The sequence below is a fragment of the Carlito syrichta genome, unplaced genomic scaffold (genome assembly GCF_000164805.1).
Source record: "Carlito syrichta isolate Samal-C Ts95f unplaced genomic scaffold, Tarsius_syrichta-2.0.1 Scaffold308114, whole genome shotgun sequence".
Classification (NCBI taxonomy): Eukaryota; Metazoa; Chordata; class Mammalia; order Primates; family Tarsiidae; genus Carlito; species Carlito syrichta.
This window is the reverse complement of record NW_007252210.1, coordinates 184,740-208,601: the sequence shown is the minus strand read 5'-3', so window position 1 is coordinate 208,601 and position 23,862 is coordinate 184,740. Positions and strand designations below refer to the sequence as shown.

The 23,862-nt window shown below is 41.0% G+C and overlaps 1 protein-coding gene across 3 annotated transcripts in view; it reads left to right on the top strand.

Annotated features, from left to right (window-relative positions):
* The first annotated feature begins 249 nt into the window (after nt 1–249).
* The window catches only part of RMND1 (required for meiotic nuclear division 1 homolog), a 40,895-nt gene continuing 17,282 nt past the window's right edge, over nt 250–23,862 (top strand). The window contains exons 1-7 of one of the 3 annotated variants that reach the window (XM_008064960.2): nt 263–336; nt 970–1,006; nt 5,737–6,254; nt 14,056–14,164; nt 17,169–17,244; nt 18,703–18,742; nt 21,633–21,733. In XM_008064960.2, the coding sequence (XP_008063151.1) occupies nt 5,751–6,254; nt 14,056–14,164; nt 17,169–17,244; nt 18,703–18,742; nt 21,633–21,733 (830 nt within the window). In that variant the 5' untranslated portion in view covers nt 263–336; nt 970–1,006; nt 5,737–5,750. Of the gene's footprint in view, nt 337–969; nt 1,007–5,736; nt 6,255–14,055; nt 14,165–17,168; nt 17,245–18,702; nt 18,743–21,632; nt 21,734–23,862 lie in introns of all 3 variants that reach the window. The other 2 variants (XM_021716023.1, XM_021716024.1) reach the window with 2 other exon arrangements.

Genomic DNA, 23,862 nt, shown 5'->3' with positions numbered 1-23,862 from the left:
CGGGGACAGCGGAGGGTGACGAGAGGAGCGGAAGAAGGAAGCGAGCGGAAGGCGGAAGCAAGCCGGCGAGAACCGGGAGGACCCAGGGCCTAGGGAGCGGAAGAGGTCGAGGCGACGCGACTCACGTGGTCAGGCGGTCACGTGGCCCGAGCGAATCGCTCTCCGCCCGGCCCCGAGTTCCGTGCGCCTGCGCAGTATTGGGCGCTGGGAGCAAGTGCTCTTACAGCCGCGGGCTTGGCTGCGCGAGGGGGAGACTGCGGCTCTGACTGTCTTCTCCTCCGTCCTGCGGAGGAAGCTTGCGCCCTTGGCGCTTCCTTTTTCTCTTCCGGCGGAGAGGTTAGTACACTGCCTTTCCCTGAGAGCTTGTATGGTCCGGCACGGAGGTCTCCGCCTTGGCTCCTGGCCTCCCGAAACCTCTGGCGCCACACTCACAAGTTACCTCAGTACCGCTGTGGTCCCATGCCCCTTCCTTACAGTGATCTTTGGTCGATTGAGCTAGGACTAAAAAGCACTCAGTCAGAAAACTCTTAACCCTTTTTTGAGCCAGTGCATAGAGCTCATTGCAAAGATCAATAAAAGGTATGCTCCCAGAGGTTAGCCCACTCATCCATTGAATCGTAGCTTAGCTGTAACCGTTTTCTTAATCGGTATTATTGTTCTTTAAAAGCTGGGATGTTCCCAGGAACTGAGTATTGTATCTCATTTTTTAAAAATTCAATTGAATGTCTACTGTGTGCTACGTACTGTTGTCACAGGAGATACAGCATGAACAAAACACGAGAATCTGTATTTTCAAGGATTTTACATTCTAGAGGAGGGAAACAAAAATTTATCCTCTCCTCTTTTTTTTCCTTAGCATTGTCGTTCTCTAACATGTATTTTATTGATTTACTGTGTTTATTGTCGGTCACCCCAATGTAATGTAAGTTTTTTTTTTTAAATAAGGATTTTTATCTATTTTACTTTCAGATGTTTTATTAGCAACTAGGACAATACCTGACACATGGTAAGAACTCAGTTTATGTTTGTTGTGTGAAATAATGAACAAAAAATCCAAAATATGCAAGTGGTGTTGAATACAGTGGAGAAATGTAAAGTGGAGGAAGATAGAGAGTGAAGTGGTTGGGAAGCCTTCATGGGTAGGAGACGTTTGAGCAAAGATCTGAATGAAGTGAGGGAGTGAGTATTACAGATCCTGGTAGACGAGCGTGAGGAATAGTTAGTGCAAAATCCAGAGACCTGAGTGAGGAGCAAAATGAGCGATGGAGAGAGCTGTGGGGAATGTTAGAGTGGTGGTGAAGAAGGGCCAAAGAATGTATGTAGTGCCCTGCGGGCCATTTTAAGAGCTTTGGCTTTTATTGTAAGAGAAATGTAATGCCATGAAATTTTGCGCAGAGAAAAGATGTAATTGGACTTAAGTTTTCAGAGGATCGGTTTGTTTGCTGTGTGAGAAGAATCTGTGGGAGGCCAAGAGCCAAATCAAGAGACCAGATAGGAAGTGATTACAATAAGAATCCATGGAAAACAACAACTTGGACCAAGCTGTCACAGAATTGATGATGAGAACTGATCTGAATAATGCCAGTGGGATTTACTGCCCCTTGGGTATGGAGAATAAAGAGGAGAGTCCAAGTGGACATCAGATTTTTGGCTTTGTCAAACATAAAGATGTAATTGCTGCTCGTGAATGGGAAGGCTGTAGGAAGAATAGTTTTTGTGGGAAGATCTCAGAAGCTTGTTTTTAAGCATGTTGCATTTTTTGTGTTTATCAGAATGGTTTAGAGATAAATATTTGATACTCATCAATAGATAGATGGTATATGAAACCAAGAGTTTGATTGAGATCACCAAGGGCCTAATACAGGAGAAAAAAGGCCCAAAGACTGAACCCTGGTGTGTTCTGTTCTTGAGGGGATAAGTAGCCAGCAAGAGAGACAGGAGATAAAACCAATGACTGAGGAAAAGTCATTGTGATATTCTGGAAGCCAAGTGAAGAAGGTGCTTCGAAGAGAGTGGAGTGATCAGTTGTATTGAGTATTACTTGATAGGTCAGGCTAAATGAAGACTGATAAATGACTATTAGACTTAGAAATGTGGAGGTCATTGGTGACCCTGACAAGTGAATTTTGGTAACGTGGTAGAAGATAAAAGCCTAACTGGAGTGGGTTTAAAATAAATCAGAGGAGTTGGTGACAGTGATTACAACTCCTTGTAGAGGAACTTTACTGGAAGGGAGTTTTAAAAAAACTTTAAAAAGATGTAGGACATGGGAAGGAAAATGGAATTGGGAGAGTTTTTTTAAGATGGGAGAAATTATAGCATAGTCATATGCTAACTGGACTGTTCCAGTAAAAAGGGAAATAAGCAAGGAAGAGAGAATGAGAAAGGCTCAATTCCTTCTGTGGGCAGGGAAGGATGAGATTCAGTGTACAGAAGAAGGACTTAACTCTAGATAGGATTGCGGACAACTCATCTGTCATAGCAGAAGAGAAAGCAGAGTATATATGGGCACAGACGCAGTAGGCAGACAGGTAGGTGATAGCAGGGAGTTCATCTTGTGGACAGGCAGCAGTATAGTGTCTTCTGATTGTTTCTATTCTGCCAGTGAAAGAGGAAGCAAGGTCACTGTTGAGAAGGAGGAGAAGCTTGAAGATTTTTTGTTTTTGAGTTGGAGTCTCACTCTGTCGCCCAGACTGGAGTGCAGTGTCCGCTCCTGGTCACCGCAGCCTCGACCCGCTGGGCTCCAGCCATCCTGCTGCCTCAGCCTTCCGAGTAGCCGGATTTGAGGATAGAGTAGAGAATAGAATATAGTGGAGAAATGTGGGATTGTTGAGCAGCGTAAAAGGGGTCGTAATTTTAGAGTGAGATCAGACAGGTTGGTTGCTTGTCTCCAGCCAAGTTCAGCTGCAGGAGTGTAGGCACAAATTAGGCGAATTATGTTTAATTAAGGTTGAGGTGATGTCACGTGGGTATATGGACGAGAGAGGGATACAAGGGATTTGAGTTGTGTGGGAGAGAGATGATACTGGTAGACCATGGAATATAAGCTGTGTGTGAAGGAAGTGAAGTCATGGGGAAGAAGAGACCGTGAAAAGGTTGTTGGATGATTGAATTGTAGGTCTCATTGGGGTTGAAGAATTGTTGGAACTGGGTAATGAACGGAGTAAGCCGGAAAGATAGGAAAAGGTGTTTGGATGGTAGAATGCTTGAAATTGGGTATAGGAGGTTACATTTACTTATGATGACAGGGTCTAGCAAGTGCTATCCTGTAGAAATACAGTGCAAGCTACACATGTAGTCTTAGACTTTCTAGAAGCTGGACTGGTAAAAGTAAAAAGTAGATGAAATTATTTTTGATAATGTACTTTATTTAGCCCAACATAGCCAAAAGTATTATTTCAACAAGTAATCAGTATAAAAATTGAGATCCGTTACTTTTAAAAAAAAACTAAGTCTCAATTGATACTAGTCACAGTTCAAGTGCTCAGTAGGAACATGTGTCCTAGTGGCTACTATGTAGGTCAGAGCATAATGACCATGGGAGTGAACAGCTGAGGGAGAGTGAAAAGCAAGATCACTCAGGAAGAGAGGTCAGAGGACTCAGAGGCCAGGTATTGGAGAATTGTCCCCACCACTGATCGGCATGGATATAAAAACTATCATGAATCATGACAGTGATAATATACCTGTGCCCGTTACTTTCACATTCTTTGTAATAGTGCTTCATGCAGTCTTCATATTAAGGGAGTCATTAGAGTTTGGAGGTGAGGAATTTCCTTAAAGAGAATGAAAGAATCCAGAACCAATGCAATTTCTAAATTTTTTATAGTTAGATTCCTCAAAACTGTTGGTTCAACTGACAGGGAATAGTACTAATTATAGGTGCACTACAGTAGCCCATTGGACTTAGAACCAAGCACAGAATAGCAACTTTTGAAGATGTTTTGAAAGCAGCAGGTTCTGCCTCCTAAATATCTCGTGTGGTCCCCAACCTTTTTGGCATCAGGTTCCAGTTTCGTGGAAGACAATTTTTCTACAGGGATGAGGGAATGGTTTCAGGATGATTCAAGCACATTACATTTATTGGGTACTTTGTTTTTATTATTATTACATTGTAATATATGAGAATCTAATGCCATCGCTGATCTGACAAGAGGTGGAGCTCAGGTGGTAATGCGAGTGGTGGGGAGTGGCTGTAAATACAGGTGAAGCTTGGTTTGCTTGTCTGCAATTTCCTCCTGCTGTGCGACTGGTACAGTACAGTATCAGTTTGGTGGGGGGGAGTTGGGAGCCTCTGACTGTGATTCATCTATGTTATCCTGAAGGGAAGTGATACAATGTAGTTGTTAAGAGTGTTGCCTTCAGAATTGGAAAAACCTGGGTTTTAATTATATCTCTGCAGTTTGCTAACTGTAAGCCCATGGCCTCCCTATACCTTATTTTCCTCATCTATAAAATGTCTCATATGGTCACTGTGAGGTGAAGCAGAGTATTCAGTGTGTAGAGAGTTCTCAGGAGTGATGTCTCAGTCTCTCTCAGTTCCTCCTGCACATTATTACCAAAAATATGTTTCTTAAACATACACTTGGCCACGTGACTCTCACATTCTAAAGCTCCGACTTCCCCTACCTGAAGAAACTCTTTAGGATGACTTAATTCGTTCTTCATGATATGGACGCGGGCTCCTTTTCAGTCCGTATCTCCTGTAACTGATGCCTGCCTCCCCCGAAGTGGCACCCTGTTTGTGAACCTGGGGCATTTGGTTGGTGATCCCTCTAGCCTTTCAAAGTCCCAGTTCACACGTCACCTCTGTGCCTATGCTATACTCACTCCCTACCCACATGCTTCCTTCTCTGGACCCCATAACAATATGTGCATCACATTATTCTGCTTCCTCTGCTGTGCTGTGAATTCTGAGATTAGTGATTCATACTTGCATCTCTAGCACCTAACATGCTGTTTTCTAAAGAGTTATTATCAAGTACCTAATAATAATGTAAGGAACACACTTCATATGGTAAATAAGGAGGGTCTGCTCACATAAACAGTCCATTCTGCTCGTCTGGAGTGTGTATGTGGATCTGATCTCGTCTGGAGTGTGTGCCTCATGCCCACTCCCATGCCTCAACCCAAGCTGGAAAGCACCTTCTGTTTCTAGAAGTAGCTTTCTGGGAGCCATTCCTGACTCTTCTTGTATAACTAGGCGATCTCCTTATGTGTTTCTGCTGCATCTTGTACTATATAGCTCAGAAGTAGCATCTATTCCACTGAATTGTAATGGGCAGTTGAAAATGCCTGTCTCCTCCAGGAAACCTTACCACCGCCATGGCAGGGCCCTATCTTTTCATGGAGGCATCCCTGGCCACAGCTTATTGCCTATCTCATTATGAAGGCTGAATAAATTTTGAATAAGGGAACTTGTAAGCATAGATTTTTAAATAGTTGATAGACTAATAAAGTAAATAAAGAGATCCCATTGTATATTTTTTAAGGTTCTTGTCATGTCAGTAGCATTATAATCTTGTAATCTACCAGAAAGATCAGTCGTTGACTAAAGGAAAAGTGGCAGAAACACTATTTATTTTTAACCTTGTTCTTTTACTAGAATTAGGTTAGGGTGTATCTGTTTTGCAGTTTTTTGTTTAAGAAATATTGCCTATTACCTAGGGAAATGTTATATATTTTCTTAAACATTAAAAAAACCCAACCTTGAACTTTGAATTCTTTGTCTTTTAGCTTGGGATGTGGTAATGCCAGCCAGATTCCTCAGTGCCCTGGCCGGATTTCACTGTGTATTATCAAAAGCATATCAGTGCCAAAGACTTGTTCATCTAATGTTAAAGCCACTTAAGGAATTTGAAAATACAGTGTGCAGCACACAGATCATATGTCAAAACTTGAATTTATTCTTTCCTGAAACAATAGCTGGTGGTTTGAATAAGTCTCGTATCCCAGAAATGAACCGTAAACTATCAGATACAAGAGTACTCTCTCCAGTAAATGCTGAGCATTGCCAAGATGAAAAATCATACCTTCTAGCCCGGAACTCATTTGGTACTCAGAAGAAAGTGACCCACACACCAAATCTATTGGGTTCTAAATGGTTTATAAAAATATTGAAGAGGCATCTCTCATCCGTATCAACTGAAACATTTGTTCCCAAACAAGAATTTCCACAGATCAAGAGACCACTAAAAGCATCCAGGACCAGGCAACCATCCAGGACCAACCTTCCAGTTCTGTCTGTGAATGAGGTAAGGTGGGTGTGGCTGTGACACTTGAGCTTCATGATCCTGAACTAGTGTGCAATGCAATACAGGCTTACTGCCAACAAAAGGGAATTGACAGCCATCCCAGACTTTTTTCCATCAAAATCTTTAAAGCTTAATATATACAAAGGGAATCAGAATCTTAATATTTAAGAATTGGTGGTACTCATTTCTGTAATTCCAGCACTTTGGGAGGCTGAGGCAGGAGGATTGCTTGAACCCAGGAGTTCAAGACAAGCCTGGGCAACATAACAAGACCATGTCTCTACAAGAAGTTTTAAAAAATTAGCCAGGCATGGTGGTGCGCACATGTAGTCCCAGCTACTAGGGAGGCTGAAACAGAAGGATCACCTAAGCCAGAGAGGTCGAGGTTGTGGTGAGCTGTGATCATGCTGTTGGGTGACAGAGTGAGACCCTGACTCAAAAAAAAAAAAAAAAAAGAATATAAAGACAAAATATAGGCAATAAAATATAGAAATATAGTTTATGAAAGGATTAGTGATTGGTCTAAGGAAACTTTGAAAATGAGGGCTTGTTTTAAGTTCAATGTAAGAATGGAACTGTTAAGAAAAGACCCATTTTTAAAAAATCAAATTAGAAATTCTTCATCAAATTTTTAAAAAATATTATAACTCTGCAGGTAAGCATTCAGTATAGCCTGTGATAACTGCTTGGGGTGTGAAATGAAGAGGGTTTTTTGTTTGTTTGTTTGTTTTTTTATCCTCTTAAGGTACAAGGGGGTATTTTTTATTCACTGTTAAGAGGTTTCTGGGAATTTTTCAGCTACAGTTTGCACTTCTCTAATAAACAGTGTACGGGTCAAGATCAAACCCCTAGTTAACCTTTGTATCTTACATAACACCTAGAACAGTGCCTTGTCACAATAAATATTTATGAAATTGGAAAGTGTTGAAAGAAGAGGTGGATATTTAATCTCAATAGTTACCCACACAAAAACAGGAATGTAGATATTTTAAACTTGATTAGGCCTCCTGAATCTGTCAGAAAACAGATTCAAATGTCTGTCTTCAAATCTTGATTCTGGGAAGTGGACCCTGAGCATGTTTGGTTTGGCTATGTTCTTATCACTGTGCCAGCCGACTTCCCTCTCTTGTTGAAGCTAGGAGTGAACGCATGATCTGTATGTTGGATTCTGGTTTGGTTTCAGTTTCTGTATGGTTTCTCTGCACCCAGGATGTGAAGGATGAAAGTATTGGATGGGTCCTACTTCCCTATTTTGAGTGCCTAGAGCTCTGGGGTAGTCTGAGAGATTCAGTGTTTAAGTGACTAAGATGACATTAAGTGTGAAAACTTGAATTCATGGCACATTCAAGTCATTTTTTTCTTTTGTTATATCTAGCAGCACAGTGCAGCAAGTTTCTTAGGAGAAGCTGATGTGGTCAAAGAAGTCCCTTTTTTTGTATTACTGGTTGAGAACTGTCAAAGAAGCTGTATTTCTCTGAGCTGTCCTTCCTGAAGAGCAGTCTTTATTTTTCTTTAGAATTTTTTTCTGCTTCCTTCCAAGAAAGGACTTGAAGTATATTTTAAAAATTTGACAAAGTTAGAAATAACATCATAAATGCTTTCACATTTGAATCAGAGCAAACAGTTGACATGAATAATAAATAAATGTTACCAAGTGCCTGATATGGATAATCTAGTTGAATATTTGGTTCTGAAAAATCCAATAATTAAAGAAAAAAAGGAATCATCCTGAGATTTATTATGTGCTATTTATTGTTGTTTGGAGTTGGGGGCAGAGGAAAATGTTTTAAGAGAAATACCTTCATCAAAAGAACAGGGAGACAGCCCACAGACTGGGAAAAAATATTTGCCAACTGTATGTCTGACAAAGGCCTAATACCTAGGATCTACAAGGAACTTAAATGTGTAGAAAAGAAAAAAACAGTCTCATTACAAAATGGGCAAAAGATATAAATAGACACTTCTCAAAAGAAGACATACGAGCAGCCAACAAGTACATGAAAAAATGCTCAGCCTCACTAGTCACCAAGGAGAAATACCTTTTTCTAGCACCAAAGTTAAGGAGTCATTTCAGGGGTCCTTTTATAGGAGACACTGTGTAACATAATAGTGTCTTCTGTTAGAGTTTGGCAAAAACAGAAGCCATATGTTGTCTTTCTGAAAGCACAGGAAAATAATAGAAAATCGTGTTTCTAAAGTGATCTGAGGTAATACAATTTTGGAACGTTATTTTTCTGAGTATTTTACCTTTTATAGAGAAAGCAGTCTTGAGGCGAGATTAGGTAACATATCCCTGAACTGAAGACTTACTCCCATCTGCGCCAAGTTGAAGACCACCCCATTTCCATGTGGATGTTATAGGCCTGGTGAATCCTTTGTTACAGGCTAACCCTTTATACCACTCTTGATGGAACCAAGGACAGGACTCTGTCTCCGAAAGTGTGTGTACTTGTGTCTTATTCCCGCAGTTGCTCCTGAGCTCATCCTGTGACCTCTGTTGGATGGTACACATTTGGAATCGGCTGAATGAGGTTTTAATCATTCAGTCATTCTCTATTGGAATTAAATTTGTCTTTACCTGGTCCCATTTGAAGAGATCATAACCTACTAAGATATTCACCCACATCCCATTGGCTTATAGTACATAAAAACAATAGCAAGGCTGGGCATGGTGGCTCTCACCTATAATCCCAGCACTTTAGGAGGCCAAGGCAGGAGGATCACTTGAGGCCAGGAGTTCAAGGACAACCTGGCCAACATAGCAAGACCTCCAACTCTTAAAAACAACAACAAAACATTAGCCGAGCATGGTGGCATGTACCTTTAGTCCCAGCTACTCAGTAGGTTGAGGTGGAGGGGTGGCTTAAGCTCAAGGGTTGCAGGCTTCAGTGAACTGTGTTTGCCTGACCACACTCCAGCCTAGGTGACAGAGCAAGACTCTGTATTGGAAAAAAAAATAGCAGCACTTCTTGTTAATGTCCCATTTTCAGGAGAAGAATGGCAGAGGATGAGAACCAGTGATCTGAGTGGCAGGGAGCCTGGCACAGGAGGGAGAGTGTTTTCAGACTGACAGCACAGTGACAATTACTAAAATTACTAGTGGGTTGTTAATCATTTTTTGAAGAATGAAGTAGAATAGAAAATGCCAGAGTGCATTTCTCAGATAAAGATAAATATGATAAATACTGGTTTGAGAAACTTGATGGCAGTTGTTGGTGTGTGTGAATATATGTATATAGTACTATGTATGTAAAATGATTTCTCTTCATAGATTGTTGTCAAAAAGACAAAAATGTTCCATATTTTACACTTTTGTCTCCAATCATTACATCACAGGAAAAGATGCATTTTTTTCTTTAGTATGATCTGTTTCTACTTCTGATACCAAATATGTGGGGTTTTTTTCCCCTGCCCCGGCCAGTTCAACAACTCTGCAGACACTAGCAGGGTGTCCTGCAGTTCAGTTCAATCCTAACGCTGGCCAGAGTGAGCGCGGAGCCCACAGTTAGTTAAGGTCAACCCACAAGACTGCCCTCTGCTTCAGACACCAGTCACAAGTCCCAGGTAACACCTGTACCTCTGGCCAACTAGCTACAAATCAGGTTCCCATGAACCCCTTCTCAGGTTGATAATTTGCTAGAATGGTTCACAGAACTCTGAGAGACACTTTATTTACATTTACTGGTTTATTTTAAAAGATACAAGTGAACAGCCACACAAAGGTGCATAGGGTGAAGTCGGGAAGGGCCCAAACACAGGAGCAACTGTCCCTGTGGAGTTGGAGGGTACCACCCTCCCAGCAGGTAGACACATCGACCAACCCAGAAGCTCTGCACACCCCATTTTTCAGGTGTTTTCCTTGAGGTTTCATCCTGTATACCTGATCCATTATTAACTCAGTCTCCAGCCCCTCTTCTCTCACTTCCCCAGAGGTTAGGAGTGGGGCTGAAAGTTCCAAGCTTCTAATCAAAGTGTAGTCTTCTAGCAACTAGCCCCCATCCTGAAGCTATCCAGGATTCCACCAGGGTCACCTCATTAAAACAAAAGGTGTTTCTATTACTCATGAAATTCCAGTGTCACCGGAAGCAACGACTAAGTCCAACAAAAATGCTATCACCCCTGTTACTTAGATTACAAGGGTTCTAGGAGCTCTGTGCCAGGAACCAAGGCCAAATATAACTTACATATCACAATTTCCACAGTCATACAGAAGCAACACTGCCATAATAATTTTCTCTAGCAATAGAGCATGAATAAAAACAAATTTGTTAAAAGTGATCCATCTGAGCATGCAGCACTACTGAAATGAGAGTCTGGATTTCTAGCCCCATCTGCTGGACTGTGTCTTTTGAAGCCAGGAAAAAAAAAAAACAACAACAACACTGAGATCCAGTGGTTTGGGAGTTATTTTTGTTTTCTGGGGTTTTTTTTTAAACGTTTGAAAATAGAAAAGCCCTAGGTCTTAGAACGATTTTAGGTTGGTTTGGCACATCTATTTAAGGGCAAGCTTTTGGCTACCATCCTAAAGCCTTAAATTTATGTATACACATGTAATTAATGTTTAATAAATAAGGATTCACTGTAATAATCCAGAAAAAGACATGTATGGAAATGAAAGCTTCTCACAAATAACAGTGCCTTTAATTAACAAGAGGGGAAAAAAAGCAAAGGCAAGACTCTCCATAGTTCTCTTTCCCTTTTCCAAATGGGTTTAAGTAAAAACTTGAAATTTAAAAGCAAAGGAAACAGAACCAAAACAAGATGTCTAAAAAGTCAAATCTTAAAACTTGTGAATCATCTATTAATAGAAGAGACTCAGATCCAAGCAGCATAAGAGGATGCAGGAAGTGGCAAGCCCTGTGAGCAGAGGATACTGGAGGGCACTTGGAACCACATGGAATAGGAGATGCAGAGAGGAGGAAAGGGGACAGTCATCAGAAAACCCACGACACAGCTTTAGAAAGACCAAGTAAAAACATCTGCTTGGAGCTCAGAACGTATTTTTCTTATAAAAATAGTGATTGAGTGACCTATCTTGAGAGTTCAAAATAGTATACATTTTTAGCACAGATGGGCCTGGACAGACTTAAATGATGGTAAAGCTGACAGGAGACAGCAGGAACAGGTGGGAATGGTGTGGTCTGGAAAGCCTGGGCTCCCCCCACTCCACCCCAGGCCATTATTGGCTGATGTTCCACTTGGTCAAAAGATGGTGGTACCCTGAACTCAGTGGCTCACGCCTATAATCCCAGCACTTTAGGAGGCTGAGATGGGAGGATCGCTTGAGCCTAGGAGTTTCAGACCAGCCTGGGCAACATAGCAAGACCTCATCTCTATAAAAATTAAAAAATTAGCCAAGCATGGCAGTGTGGACCTGCAGCCCCAGCTGCTGGGGAGGCTGAGGCTGAATGATCGCCTGATCCCAGGAAGTCAAGGCTGCAGTGAGCCGTGATCATGCCACTGTACTCCACCCTGGGTGACAGAGTGAGACCCTGATTTTACAAAAAGATGATGGAAACATCTAGTCTTCCACTTGATCAAAAGATGGTAGAAATCTGGATTTTGTGTGAAATCTCTGTTTATTGTTTACAGATCACATTTTAGAAATGTAGTTTAGGTTAACTCGAGTTGGATGGTTCTGTGAGCTGCCAGTTTACAATTCCTATTCTAGAGAAGAAGACAGCCACTACCACTTTCAGTATACTTATGGGAAGGCCCTTCTCCGGTCTAGCTTGTGACCTTTTTATCTTTTTGTGCCACCTCCTCTTCCCATGCCTACCCATATCAGTTGTTGCAATCACAGAAGGAATTCTGGCGTCCAGCTTAATGGCCTGGTTTTACCTGGTGAACTTGTGTAAATTTGTCTGGCTTCACAGAGTAGGACCTTTCTGGCGCTCTCACCAGGATTCTTTCTTTCAGTAGGCTTAACTTCTGTACTCATGTCCACTTTTTTTTCTTTTTGAAGCAGGATCTCACTCTGTCACCCAGGCAGGAGTGCAGTGGTGCCGTTATAGCTCCTTGCAGCCTCGAACTCCTGGGCTCAAACAATCCCCTTACCTCAGCCTCCTGAGTAGCTAGAACTGCAGGTGTGAGCCACCACATGTAACTAATTTACAAAAAATTGTAGAGTTGAGGTCTTGCCTGTTCACCTAGCCTCAAGCGAGTCTCCTGTCTCAGTCTCCCAAATTGCTGGGATTGCAGGCATGAGCCACCGTTCTCAACCATGTCAACTCTTTAACTCCATGGAAACCTTAAAAAGAACAGCTGGCACGCATAGGTCTAAACCTTGCGCACATTCCTGATCTCTAAACTCTGGTAACTGTCTCTGCTTTGGCTCTTTTGATCCATATGCATTTGTATGTCAGTGAGTTCTTTCTTCCATATGTGCCTATGGGAATTAGCTTCTCAGTTATCTGCTAGTTTGGGAGGAATTCACAGTTGTCTGCTAATGCGGGTGCCACATCCATTCCCTAGTCATTTTAGCTTCTATGACTTTTCATTTTTTTCTAACTGAATTAAACTCATTTTGCTTATGAGTGGCCATTTTATTGACTTTAGATTGTTCAGTTTGTGTGGTTCCTCAAGTCTGTTCCTGTTTAAACCACACAGTGGAACTTTGTGACAGATTGGGGCAACAAGTTAGGGCAGGGTCAGGCCATTTCTTGAAACAAGCCAGGGGTTAGAGAGGCAGGAAGGAGCTGATAGGCCACTTCTCTAGCATTTCACACTAGGAATGCAACAGAACAGGAAGGAATTGGGAGCTGAGATGAGTGGGTCTTGAGAAGAAGTATTGATTTAGTGACCTCATAAGCTTCTTTTAGCTTCTAACAGATGCTGAACACCTGTATCAGAGTCCTGAGTTCACATTTGTCAGCTTGTTTACATTTTACAGCAACCTATAAAGTAGTCATTATTGCTATTCTGATATTCTTTTAAAACTTTAATTCAAATCTGTGCCTGAAGTCTTAACTCTTATGCCAGTAGCTTTCAAACTTTATTGACCACATCCTATAGTGAGAAATATATTATATACATTTGCATACACCTATACAGTGTATATACATGGACACATATAAGTGACAGAAAACTTCATAAAATGATGTATATTGTGAATAATGTACTTTAATATTTTTTATTTAATATTTTTTCAAAGCTCACTTGGGTCAACTAAATTGATATGAGAGCTCACTAGTGGGCTGTAACCTACAATTTGAAAAAAACATTGCGATGTATTGCTTACCATGTGTTTATTGTATAGACACACCATGAATGTCTGCATGTCCGCACAGACAAAATGCATGGTGCATGAACCAAGCCAGCACACATTGTCAGGTTTACAGACCTTGTTGTTTAATTTAACCAGAGTAAAACACTGTAATTCTTTGGAGGACTTAAAGGAATCTCTGCCTGTACAAGGCTACTGATAAATTAACAAATGACCCCAAATACTAATGTAACGTTGAAAAAGAGTCATGGAAACTCAGGGTTGAAGAGACTTTAAATATCCTTTCATCCAGTCACTCATATGATACCTTAATCTTCTACGCCTTTTGTTCATCTATGCTTGAAACACTACTAGGTGGATAGTGGCTTGCCTTTCAAGATAATCCATTCCATCTTTTTGGCTAGTGGGAGCAAGTTATTTTGTAGATTGCACTGAAGTTTGTCTTCCTGTAACTTTGTTCTCGTCATCCTCATCGCATCCTTCTTTGCAGAGTGGACTCCAATAAGGTGATTCGGCAGCCATCACAGGTGCTTTAGCCTCTTGGTAACCCATGTTGTGCTCGTCTCCCTGAAACAGGACCTGATGCACTGCATAGCGTTTGCAACAGCAGATGAATATCATCTGGGAAGTCTGTCTCAAGATCTGACCTCCCACGGATACGTTGAAGTAACAAGTTTGCCTAGAGGTACTTCTTGAACCAGGGCCAAGTATGTTAAGATGTATTGGATGTTTTTCCTATGATACTGTCTTAAGTATGCATTTGTTTGCATTTCATTTTCTTTTTAAAGGATTGTATTATAAGAGTGGCGTTGAATCTCTTTATACAAATGACATATAAAGATAGGAAATTAAATTTAGTTCTCAGATGGAGATCGGTATGATTTAGTTAAAAAATTTTATTTGACTGGGCTCGGTGGCTCAGCCTGTAATCCCAGCACTTTGGGAGGCCAAGGTGAGTGGATTTCCTGAGCCTGCGGGTTTGAGACCCACCTGGGCAACTTGGCAAGACATCGTCTCTACAATAAGTCAAAATTTAGCCAGGCATGGTAGCGTGCACCTTTAGTTCCGGCTACTGGGAAGGATCACTGGAGCCCAGCAGGCTGATGCTGGGGTGGCCATGAGCTTGACACTGCACTCCAGCCTGGGCAACGGAGTAAGACTCGAACTCAAAACAAAAAAAAAGTTTTATTTATAAGATTGTTATTACTTTAGGTGGTCAGAAGCCATGCCACTTCATTTCTTTCACATTAAAAAGCTGTTTTAGGCCTTTACAATTTTTTTATTTTAAAGATGTGGGGTACAATTCAGGGTTGATAGCTTGAGGCCAGGAATTTCAGACCAGCCTGGGCAACATAGACCTTGTCTCTACAAAAAATCAAAAAATTAGCTGGGCATGGTGGCACCTGCCTTGTAGTCCCAGCTGAGGTAGAAGGTTTGCCTGAGCCAAGGAGGTCAAGGCTGTGGTGAGCCATGATCATGCCACTGCACTCCAGCCTGGGTTAGAGGGAGACTGTAACTCAAAAAATAAAAGTTGTTTTAGTATTGAAGAAGAACCATGAAATTGATAAAAGTGAGGAGAGCCTTAAAAAAGTTTACTAGTTGACTCTAATACTTTAAAACTAATAAAATTAGTTAAAGTAAAAAGTAAACACAATGAATATAAAAAAGAGAATTAAGATGAACTTCACTGAGGATTTTAGGATAGTATCAAAGGATTCTTGAGAAAATAGCCTGCTTTACATTAAAAAAATAAATAACTTAGAACATGTTGATAAAAAAACTCGATAGCCCAATACCTAAAAAATTATTAATTTATCTTAGAGTAGCAAAAATAGATTGAAAGCCTCCCTCCTACAGAAAAAGTTCTTAAAAGAGTCATTAATCCCATAAGAAACAGTTGAAATGTCATTCAGCCTTAATGATCTGAATAGCCTGTGCAGTTTGATAACAAAACAAGCATAGTTGACTTAGACAAGCCAGAGATATGTCCAGAGCCCCTAAGATGAACAGTTGCCCAGGGATGTCATTGGCTGACACTGAAGGCTGCCAGCAATGTGGTCTGGGCATCACAGAGTTGGCACCTTCACTGCCCAGTGTCTTTCCTGTCTAACTTAGGTTTGCTTTTGGTTCTATAGGCCAGCTTTGTCCTAGGCAGAGTGTAGTACTTAGGGAAGCTGGAGTTCACCAGCAAAAAGGTAGCTTAGGAGTTGATCTCTGTCTGATTCACTCATCTCACAGCCTCAACCGGAATTCTGAAGCTTTGAGGGTCCTAATTTTACATTAAGAAATGATATATAACTTTTAATAATTAATAGTGGTATACTCGTTAACTGATATATTAACATATGTTCATAATTGATATTATAGAATATACTTATAAATATTAATATACTATGATACTATGTAAAGCAACTACTTATTGATGAATGTTGTTATATATGTTTAATAATATTAAAAAGGTTAACATTTTAAAATAGTTACAGGCAGCTACAGTGGTAGCTTATGATTAACCTTGAAATCATATATGTTTTGAAATAGTATCTTTACTTCTGTATATTTTCTATTGCTTTATACTTTATACTTTAAAAATCAGCAGAATGGGTAATTTGGGAATATTAAAACTGCATTACTAGTAAAATGGTATTTAAAGGAAGCAGATACATGATGCTTCTTCAGCTTTTATTTTAAATTAATTTTGTAGAAAGAAGTTTAATTCTTGAAGCTTGGTTGTATTGAATTGAACGCTTTACTAATTATTAACTGGGTTAGTCATTGTTCAGTCAAAATGGGTATGAATTAGCAGGGGGTTTTTTTTGTTGTTTTTTTTTGAGTTGGAGTCTCACTCTGTCGCCCAGACTGGAGTGCAGTGACTGCTCCCGGCCACTGCAGCCTCAACCCTCTGGGCTCAGGTGATCCTTCCACCTCAGCCTTCCAAGTAGCCGGAACTACAGGCGCACGCTACCACGCCCGGCTAATTTTTGACTTTATTGTAGAGATGACGTCTCGCCAAGTTGCCCAGGCAGGTCTCGAACCCGCGGGCTTAGGCTATCCACTCACCTCAGCCTCCCCAAGCGAGGGATTTACAGGCTGAGCCACCGAGCCCGGCTAGCAGTTTTAAATGGCACTAATAAGCCGGGTGCAGTGGCTCATGCCTGTAATCCCAGCACTTTGGGAGACAGAGAAGAGAGGATTGACTGAGCCCAGGGGTTCGAGACCAGCCAGGACAACTTGGTGAGACCTCATCTCTACAATAAACCAAAAAATTAGCTGGGCATGATAGCTCATGCCTGTAGTTCCAGCTTACTTGGAAGGCTGAGGTGGAAGGGTTGCCTGAGCCCAGCAGGTCCAGGCTGCAGTAGCCGTGAGCATGCCACTGCACTCCAACCTGGGCAACAGAGTGTGACTCCAACTCAAAAATAAATAAATAAATAATACTAATAATAGTATCATAGGTTGTTGGATGTTTTATGAAAATAATTATTTATGGTCTCTTTCTTATGGTCATATTTTCATTTTTGTATATTAAATCCTTTCAGAAACCATAGTAGAAAAATGGAAATTGTGTTAAAGAGCATTTCATCATATCTAAGAAATGATCATAAGTGCTTTATTAAAATGTTTATAGGTGACTCTTGCACCATTGTGTTGCCTTGTGACATAACTTTTTATTCATTTATTTTAAATCATAGATGCAGCCAATATTTTGGTGATGGGTATGGAAAGTTCTGCAAAAGAAGGTGATCCTGGAACAATATTCTTCTTCAGGTAAGAAAGGAAAGAAATCCCAATGGGAAATGGGTTCATAGCCAAGTAACTCTCGTCTTTAAAGGTTCAGATGTACCTCTCTTAACCATAAATGTGTCCAAAATGTGTTTGTGATTTACATTTATTATTTGGTTCTTATTTAATCTGGGAGAAGCCTGGATAACAGAGCAAGACCTCATATCTACAAAAAAAAATAAGAAGGTGTGTTGTGATGCATGCCTGTAGTCCCAGCTAAGGTGGGAAGCTAAGATAGGAAGATCACTTGAACTCAGGAGGTCAGGGCTATGCAGAGCCATGATCATGTCACTGCCCTCCAATCTGGGTAACAAAGTAAGACCCTGACTCAAAATCAAAATCATCATCATCATCATCTGGGAGATTTTTGTCAGTTTTAGGTATCCTCTAGTTAAATTCTCTTATGAAATAAAGAATTTTTCAGACAAGTAAATAATCTTTCTCTGGCTTGTTTTTTTATACATGTGGATCTTATCTCCAGAGACTTTAGGCTGGGACCCTGACTTATAGTTGCTATTCCTTTTCTTGAAAGCTTGACCTAATACCAAATACTCTAGGATAACTAACTGGAAATGATGGTAAATGTAAGATAATCTCCCATCATCCTCACCACAGCTGAGGAAACTGAGAGTGACTGTTATTCCCTTTGCAGCTGAGGAAACTGAGGGTGAGAGGGGTTCAGTGAATTACCCATAGTCATGGGATTAATAGGTGGCAGGACTGAAACATATGAAACATCTGTAAGAATCACAACTTTTTTTTTTGTCACCCAGGCTGGAGTGCAGTGGCATGATCATGGCTCACCAGAGCCTAGACTTCTGAACTCAGGCAATCCTTCTGTCTTCAGCCTCCCAAGTAGCTGAGACTACAGGCATGCACCACCACACCTGGCTATTTTTTAAAATTTTTGTGGAGATGACGTCTCACTATGTTGCCTAGGCTGGGCTCGAACTTCTGGATTCAAACAATACTCCTGCCTTGGCCTCCCAAAGTGCTGGGATTACAGGTGTGAGCCACCATACCTAGCCTTCCACAGCTGTTAAAAGTATGATCTTTTATTCCTCATCTATAACAGGGTCTGCCTAATGAGAGCTAAGACAGAATCTCAGAAAATGTCCTCACTCTATTTTCTATGGATCAGAATTGAACTGAGTATGGAAGAATCTAGATATGTGAAGTCATATAGTATTATAATAATAGCTATTTATTCTACAAACCATGTGAGAAATCATGAATTTTTGAGAGATCATATTTTATCAAGAATCAAGAAAGTCATTCTTATTTTCACAAGTTCATATCTAATTAGTAAATGAAGCATATTTTAAAAAATTGCATCCTGGACACATTCTAGATGTTACCTAAGCGTGGCTTTATATATGACCATAAAAAATGTTTTCTCCCTCTGACTTAGCTGGTTCTTTTTTACTTTTTTTTTTTAATCAGGGAAGGAGCTGCTGTGTTTTGGAATGTGAAAGACAAAACTGTAAGTGCAAATAAAATGGAAAAGCACAAAAATCTAGTTGTCTAAGAATGAATTGTTAATTAGCACTCAATCTGAACTATTAGAAAATAAATGAATAATACACAACTTATTTGTACTATATTACATGATATCTGTTTTATCAGTTTCATCTTCCAAAATTTGACTTATTTTGAAGTTTCCTGTATTTTCTTTTTTCGGACTACATACTGATTTGTGGAGAATCAGAAACATGTTAACTACACTGAAACAGACAGAAGTCCTATATACTTTGCATGTGATAGTGTGCAGAATGAATAATGTATACATAGTTAGCTGGAAGCTGGTTGCAATGACTCTTATTTTAGGTCAAGTTTTCTAGAACTTATCACTCATGGGAAATAATTTCTTCAATATCCAAAACAGGATTTGTTTAATACAACCTTTTTAGAAGCAGGTTAGTCATATACATCAAAGCTTTATATTTAACTCAGCAGCTTTACGCCTAGAAATTGATGCAGAAAAATTAATCATGATTATGCATGATGAATTATGTGCAGAAATGTTCATCAAAGCATTATTTATAATAGCAAAAATTAGAAGCAACCAAAATACACAATAATAGAAGGTTTGTTAAATATATCCATAGGATAAAATATACTACAGCCTACAGCCCCCCTTAAAAATCACGTAAGGCTGGCCTCGGTGGCTCAGCTTGTAATCCCAGCACTTTGGGAGGCTGAGGCGAGTGGATTTTCTGAGGCTACAGGTTCGAGACCAGCCCAGGCAATTGGCAAGACCTTGTTTCTACAATAAATAAAAAATTAGCCGGGCGTGGTAGTGCACACCTGTAGTTACAGCTACTTGGAAGGCTGAAGCAGAAGGATTGCCGGAGCCCAGCAGATCAATGATGAGGTAGCCATGAGTGTGCCACTGCACTCCAACCTGGGCGATGGAGTGAGACTCCTACTCAAAAAAAAAAAAAAGAGCCGGGCTCGGTGGCTCAGCCTGTAATCCCCTGCCTTTGGGAGGCTGAGGTGAGTGGATTGCCTGAGCCTGCGGGTTCGAAACCCGCCTGGGCAGCAAGACCTCATCTCTACAGTAAATCAAAAAATCAGCCGGGTGTGGTAGCGCATGCCTGTAATTCCGGCTACTTGGAAGGCTGAGGCGGAAGGATCGCCGGAGCCCAGCAGGTAGAGGCTGCGGTGGCCGAGAGCGGCCACTGCACTCCAGTCTGGGTGACAGAGTGAGACTCCAACTCAAAAAAAAAAAAAGAAAATTATGTAGAAAAATACCTCTTCCTGAAAAATTGCTTGTGTATATGATACAATTAAATTAAAAGAGCCAGTCACAAAATATAAGCAGTATAACATCAGCTGGTTCAAAAATATGCTTCATACAATGCCAGATTTACTAAAAGGAAATACACATGCAGACACACTCTGTAGAATCAGGGGATGGGGCAGTGATCCTAGAGAAAAGGAAATATAAGTGACCAATAAATACAAGAAAATGTAAGTTGGCATTTTGAAGTTGCAAACATGTTACACACACTAATAGCCTGTGCTTTTTTTTTTTTTAAACAAATAATACTCTCATAAATATTCAGATTCTTAGATTGGAAAAACTATTTTTGAGAGCAGGTTAGCACAAAATTGTAAGTGTGCATGTCTTTTGATCTAACAGTTCCTAAAGAAATATTCCCACAAGGCCATGCAGATATATGCATAAATATGGCGCATTGCAGCACTGTAGTGGAGAGCAGTGTAGGATGGTTAAGTAAATTGCTGTTCCTCTGTTAAGGAGAATAGTGTTGAAAATGTTGGCCGGGCTCTGGCTTAGCCTGTAATCCCAGCACTTTGGGAGGCTGTGGTGAGTGGATTGCCTGAGCCCACAGGTTCAAGACCCACCCAGGCAACCTGGCGAGACCTTGTCTCTACAATAAGTAAATTTTAAAAAATTAGCTGGGCATGGTAGTTCGCGCCTGTAATTCTGGCAACTTGGAAGGCTGAGGCGGAAGGATCGAAGAGCCCAGCAGGTTGAGTCTGGGGTGGCCGTGAGAGTGCCACTGCATTCCAGCCTGGGTGATGGAGTGAGACTCTAACTCAAAAAAAAAAGAAAGAAAATGTTCATAGGCCAGGTGTGGTGGCTCAAGCATGTAATCCCAGCACTTCAGGAGAGAGGCGAGAGGATTGCCTAAACTCAGAAGTTCGAGACCAGTCTGGGCAACTTGGTGAAACCTCGTCTCTACAATAAATCAAAAAATTAGCCAGGCGTGGTGTCATGCACCTGTAGTTCCAGCTACTTGAAAGGCTGAGGCGGAAGGATCGCCTGAGTCCAGCAGGTTGAGGCTGCGGTGGCCATGAGCGTGCCACTGCACTCCAGCCTGGTTGACAGAGTGGGACTCCAACTCAAAAAAAAAAAAAATTCATATGCATAGTATGATCCCATTCCACATAAAAAGCAGAAAAAATACTGGTATGTACTTACATACTCCTAGAAAGTCTGGAAGGATATGCACCAAGTTTAATCATGGTTACTTCTGAGGAGACAGGAGAATAGAGAGAAAGGCAGCCACTTCCTATACCTCTGTGTTGCTTAAATTTTTACAAGTATGTTGGGCCTTTTTTTTTTTTTAAGAGATTTAAAGAATGCAAACCATAATGTTGGGTTGTGGGATAATGATAATTTCTGTTTTCTTCTTACTCATCTGTTTTCCAAATGAAAAAACAAATGAACATGTCATCCTGATTAGTTTACTTTCACAGTGAATTTGCCTTTTCCTTAAAAGCATGCAACAGAAAACATGCCTTTAAATGTAAGGAAGAATGGTATGAGCATTAACCACCCCCCATAACATACTTGTACAGAGTATGTCAGTTATCATTTCAGGTTCATCTTCCTTTTCTTGTAGATGAAGCATGTGATGCAAGTTCTAGAAAAACATGAAATCCAGCCATATGAAATTGCATTGGTACACTGGGAAAACGAAGAGCTCAACTACATAAAAACCGAGTAAGCAACTTTGTATCAAACTTATGAAAATGGCACTTGCAGTAAACTAGATAAAGCAATAGAGGAGAGAAATTATTATGAGTATGGAGACCTCATTTTATGAAAAAAGTTATTGGTACAAGCACAAAGCTAAATCATGTAATAAATATTAAACAATAAACAATTTTAAAAACTTTTCAGGCTATCCACAAGTTAAAACAAAATAGTGTAGCCCCAAAATGGAAAGTTGATGTTTTCTAAGCAGCCTAAATCATTAATCTCATATTCATTTGTCTAATAACTATGTCATATTATTCCAATAAAGTTTTAAGTGAATCCAACTGTTTCCTATCGATTTTGAGTATAAAAAGGAAGTAGAATGAGGGGCGGTCTAGAAGAAACCCTTGTCGAGATGTGAGCGCTGCAGGAAGCTGGCCCTGAGGGGCCATGCTACAGTAAGGTACACACAGAGGCAGTGAGTGGACTAGCTGGTTTTCATGTTTCAGCAAAAGTGGAAAAATGAAGAGAGATGTTAGGGCTGAGAGAGATGACAGTACGAATACCATGGCAAGGTCTTTTTCCTCATACAGTCACCTGCCTAATGGAATATTAAAAAAAAAATAAAAGTCTCTGTGGGTTCTTAAGAAAAAAGTGTGGAAAGCAGAGCTTTGGGAAAACTTGGAAGAGACACCAGCTCTAGAAAGATCAAATGAGATAAGAGCTAAGTAGTAGTCAACAGTGACTAAGTATTTGCCATGGGACAGTCACTCTTCTAAGTGCTTTCCATGCATCCTTTTTTTTAATTCTCAGAATCCCTACAGTTGCAGTTGCCTGGCTTTCTCATGAGGTTAGGAGAGTTCTGTCTTGCCGAAGGGCACCTGACTGTGACTGAGTACCTAGACCTTGGTGGCAGCAGTGGAGGTGAACCTAAGAGACACAACAGACAAGGAGCACCTAGGAGTTTATCAGCTTTGTATTAAGCCCTTGGCCTTGTGATTGTGGTTTCCATGAATCCCCCATCTATGTTTTACTTCCAGATCAGACTGTTGCTTACAAGGCCCTCATGTATGTGCACACATGCGTGTCCCCAACACACACACACACATACACACACACATCAAAAAGACTACCCTAGCTGCCACCAGCGTGGTGTTATTTGAGTCCCACCGATGATTCCAGGGCCCTGTGACCCCACCCAGTTCTATGGCATAGACCAAGCACATTCACAAAGTATCTTGGAAACGCTGCTCTCTTTCTTGTCTTTGCTTGTGATGTTGAGATGTTTGTATTCACAAACTTCCTCCCTTCCACCCCTCCCCTGTCCTTTCCAAAGTTCTCCATAGTTTTAGCCTGGCAGCAGTGGCTCACACCTATAATCCCAAGCTTTGAGAGGACTGCTTGAGACCAGGAGTTCAAAACCAGCTGAGCAACATATTCAGCGTTTTTTCACTTAGAAGTTTATAGTGAACATTCTCCCTGTTATTGACTATCCTTCCAAATCACACTTCTTAATTTTTGTTGTGTGGAATGGCTATCATTGAGCTATCCCCCTACTGAATATTTCATTTCTTTCCTAATTTTTTTTTTTTTAAGCCAGGGTCTCACTCTGTCACCCAGGCTATAGTACAGTGACACAGTCACAGCTCACCACAGCCTCCACCTCCTGGGCTCAGGCAGTACTACCACCCCAGCCTCCCAAGTAGCTGGAACTACAGGTGCATGCCACCACACCCAGCTCTCTCTTTTTTTTTTTTTTTTTTTTTTTTTTTTGACTTGGAGTCTCACTTTGCTGCCCAGGCTAGAGTGCAGTGGCACACTCACGGCCACCCCAGCACTGGCCTGCTGGACTCCGGCAATCCTTCCGCCTCAGCCTTCCAAGTAGCCAGAACTACAGGTGCATGCTACCACGCCTGGCTAATTTTTTTATTTATTGTAGAGACAAGGTCTTGCCAAGTTGCCCAGGCTGATCTGGAACCCGCAGGCTCAGGCAATCCACTCGCCTTTGCCTCCCACAGTGCTGGGATTACAGGCCGAGCCACCGAGCCTGGCCTCATTTAATTTTTATAGAGACGAGGTCTTGCTGTATTGCCTAGGCAGGTCTTGAACTCCTGGGTTCAAGCAGTCCTCTTGCTTCAGCATCCCAAAGTGCC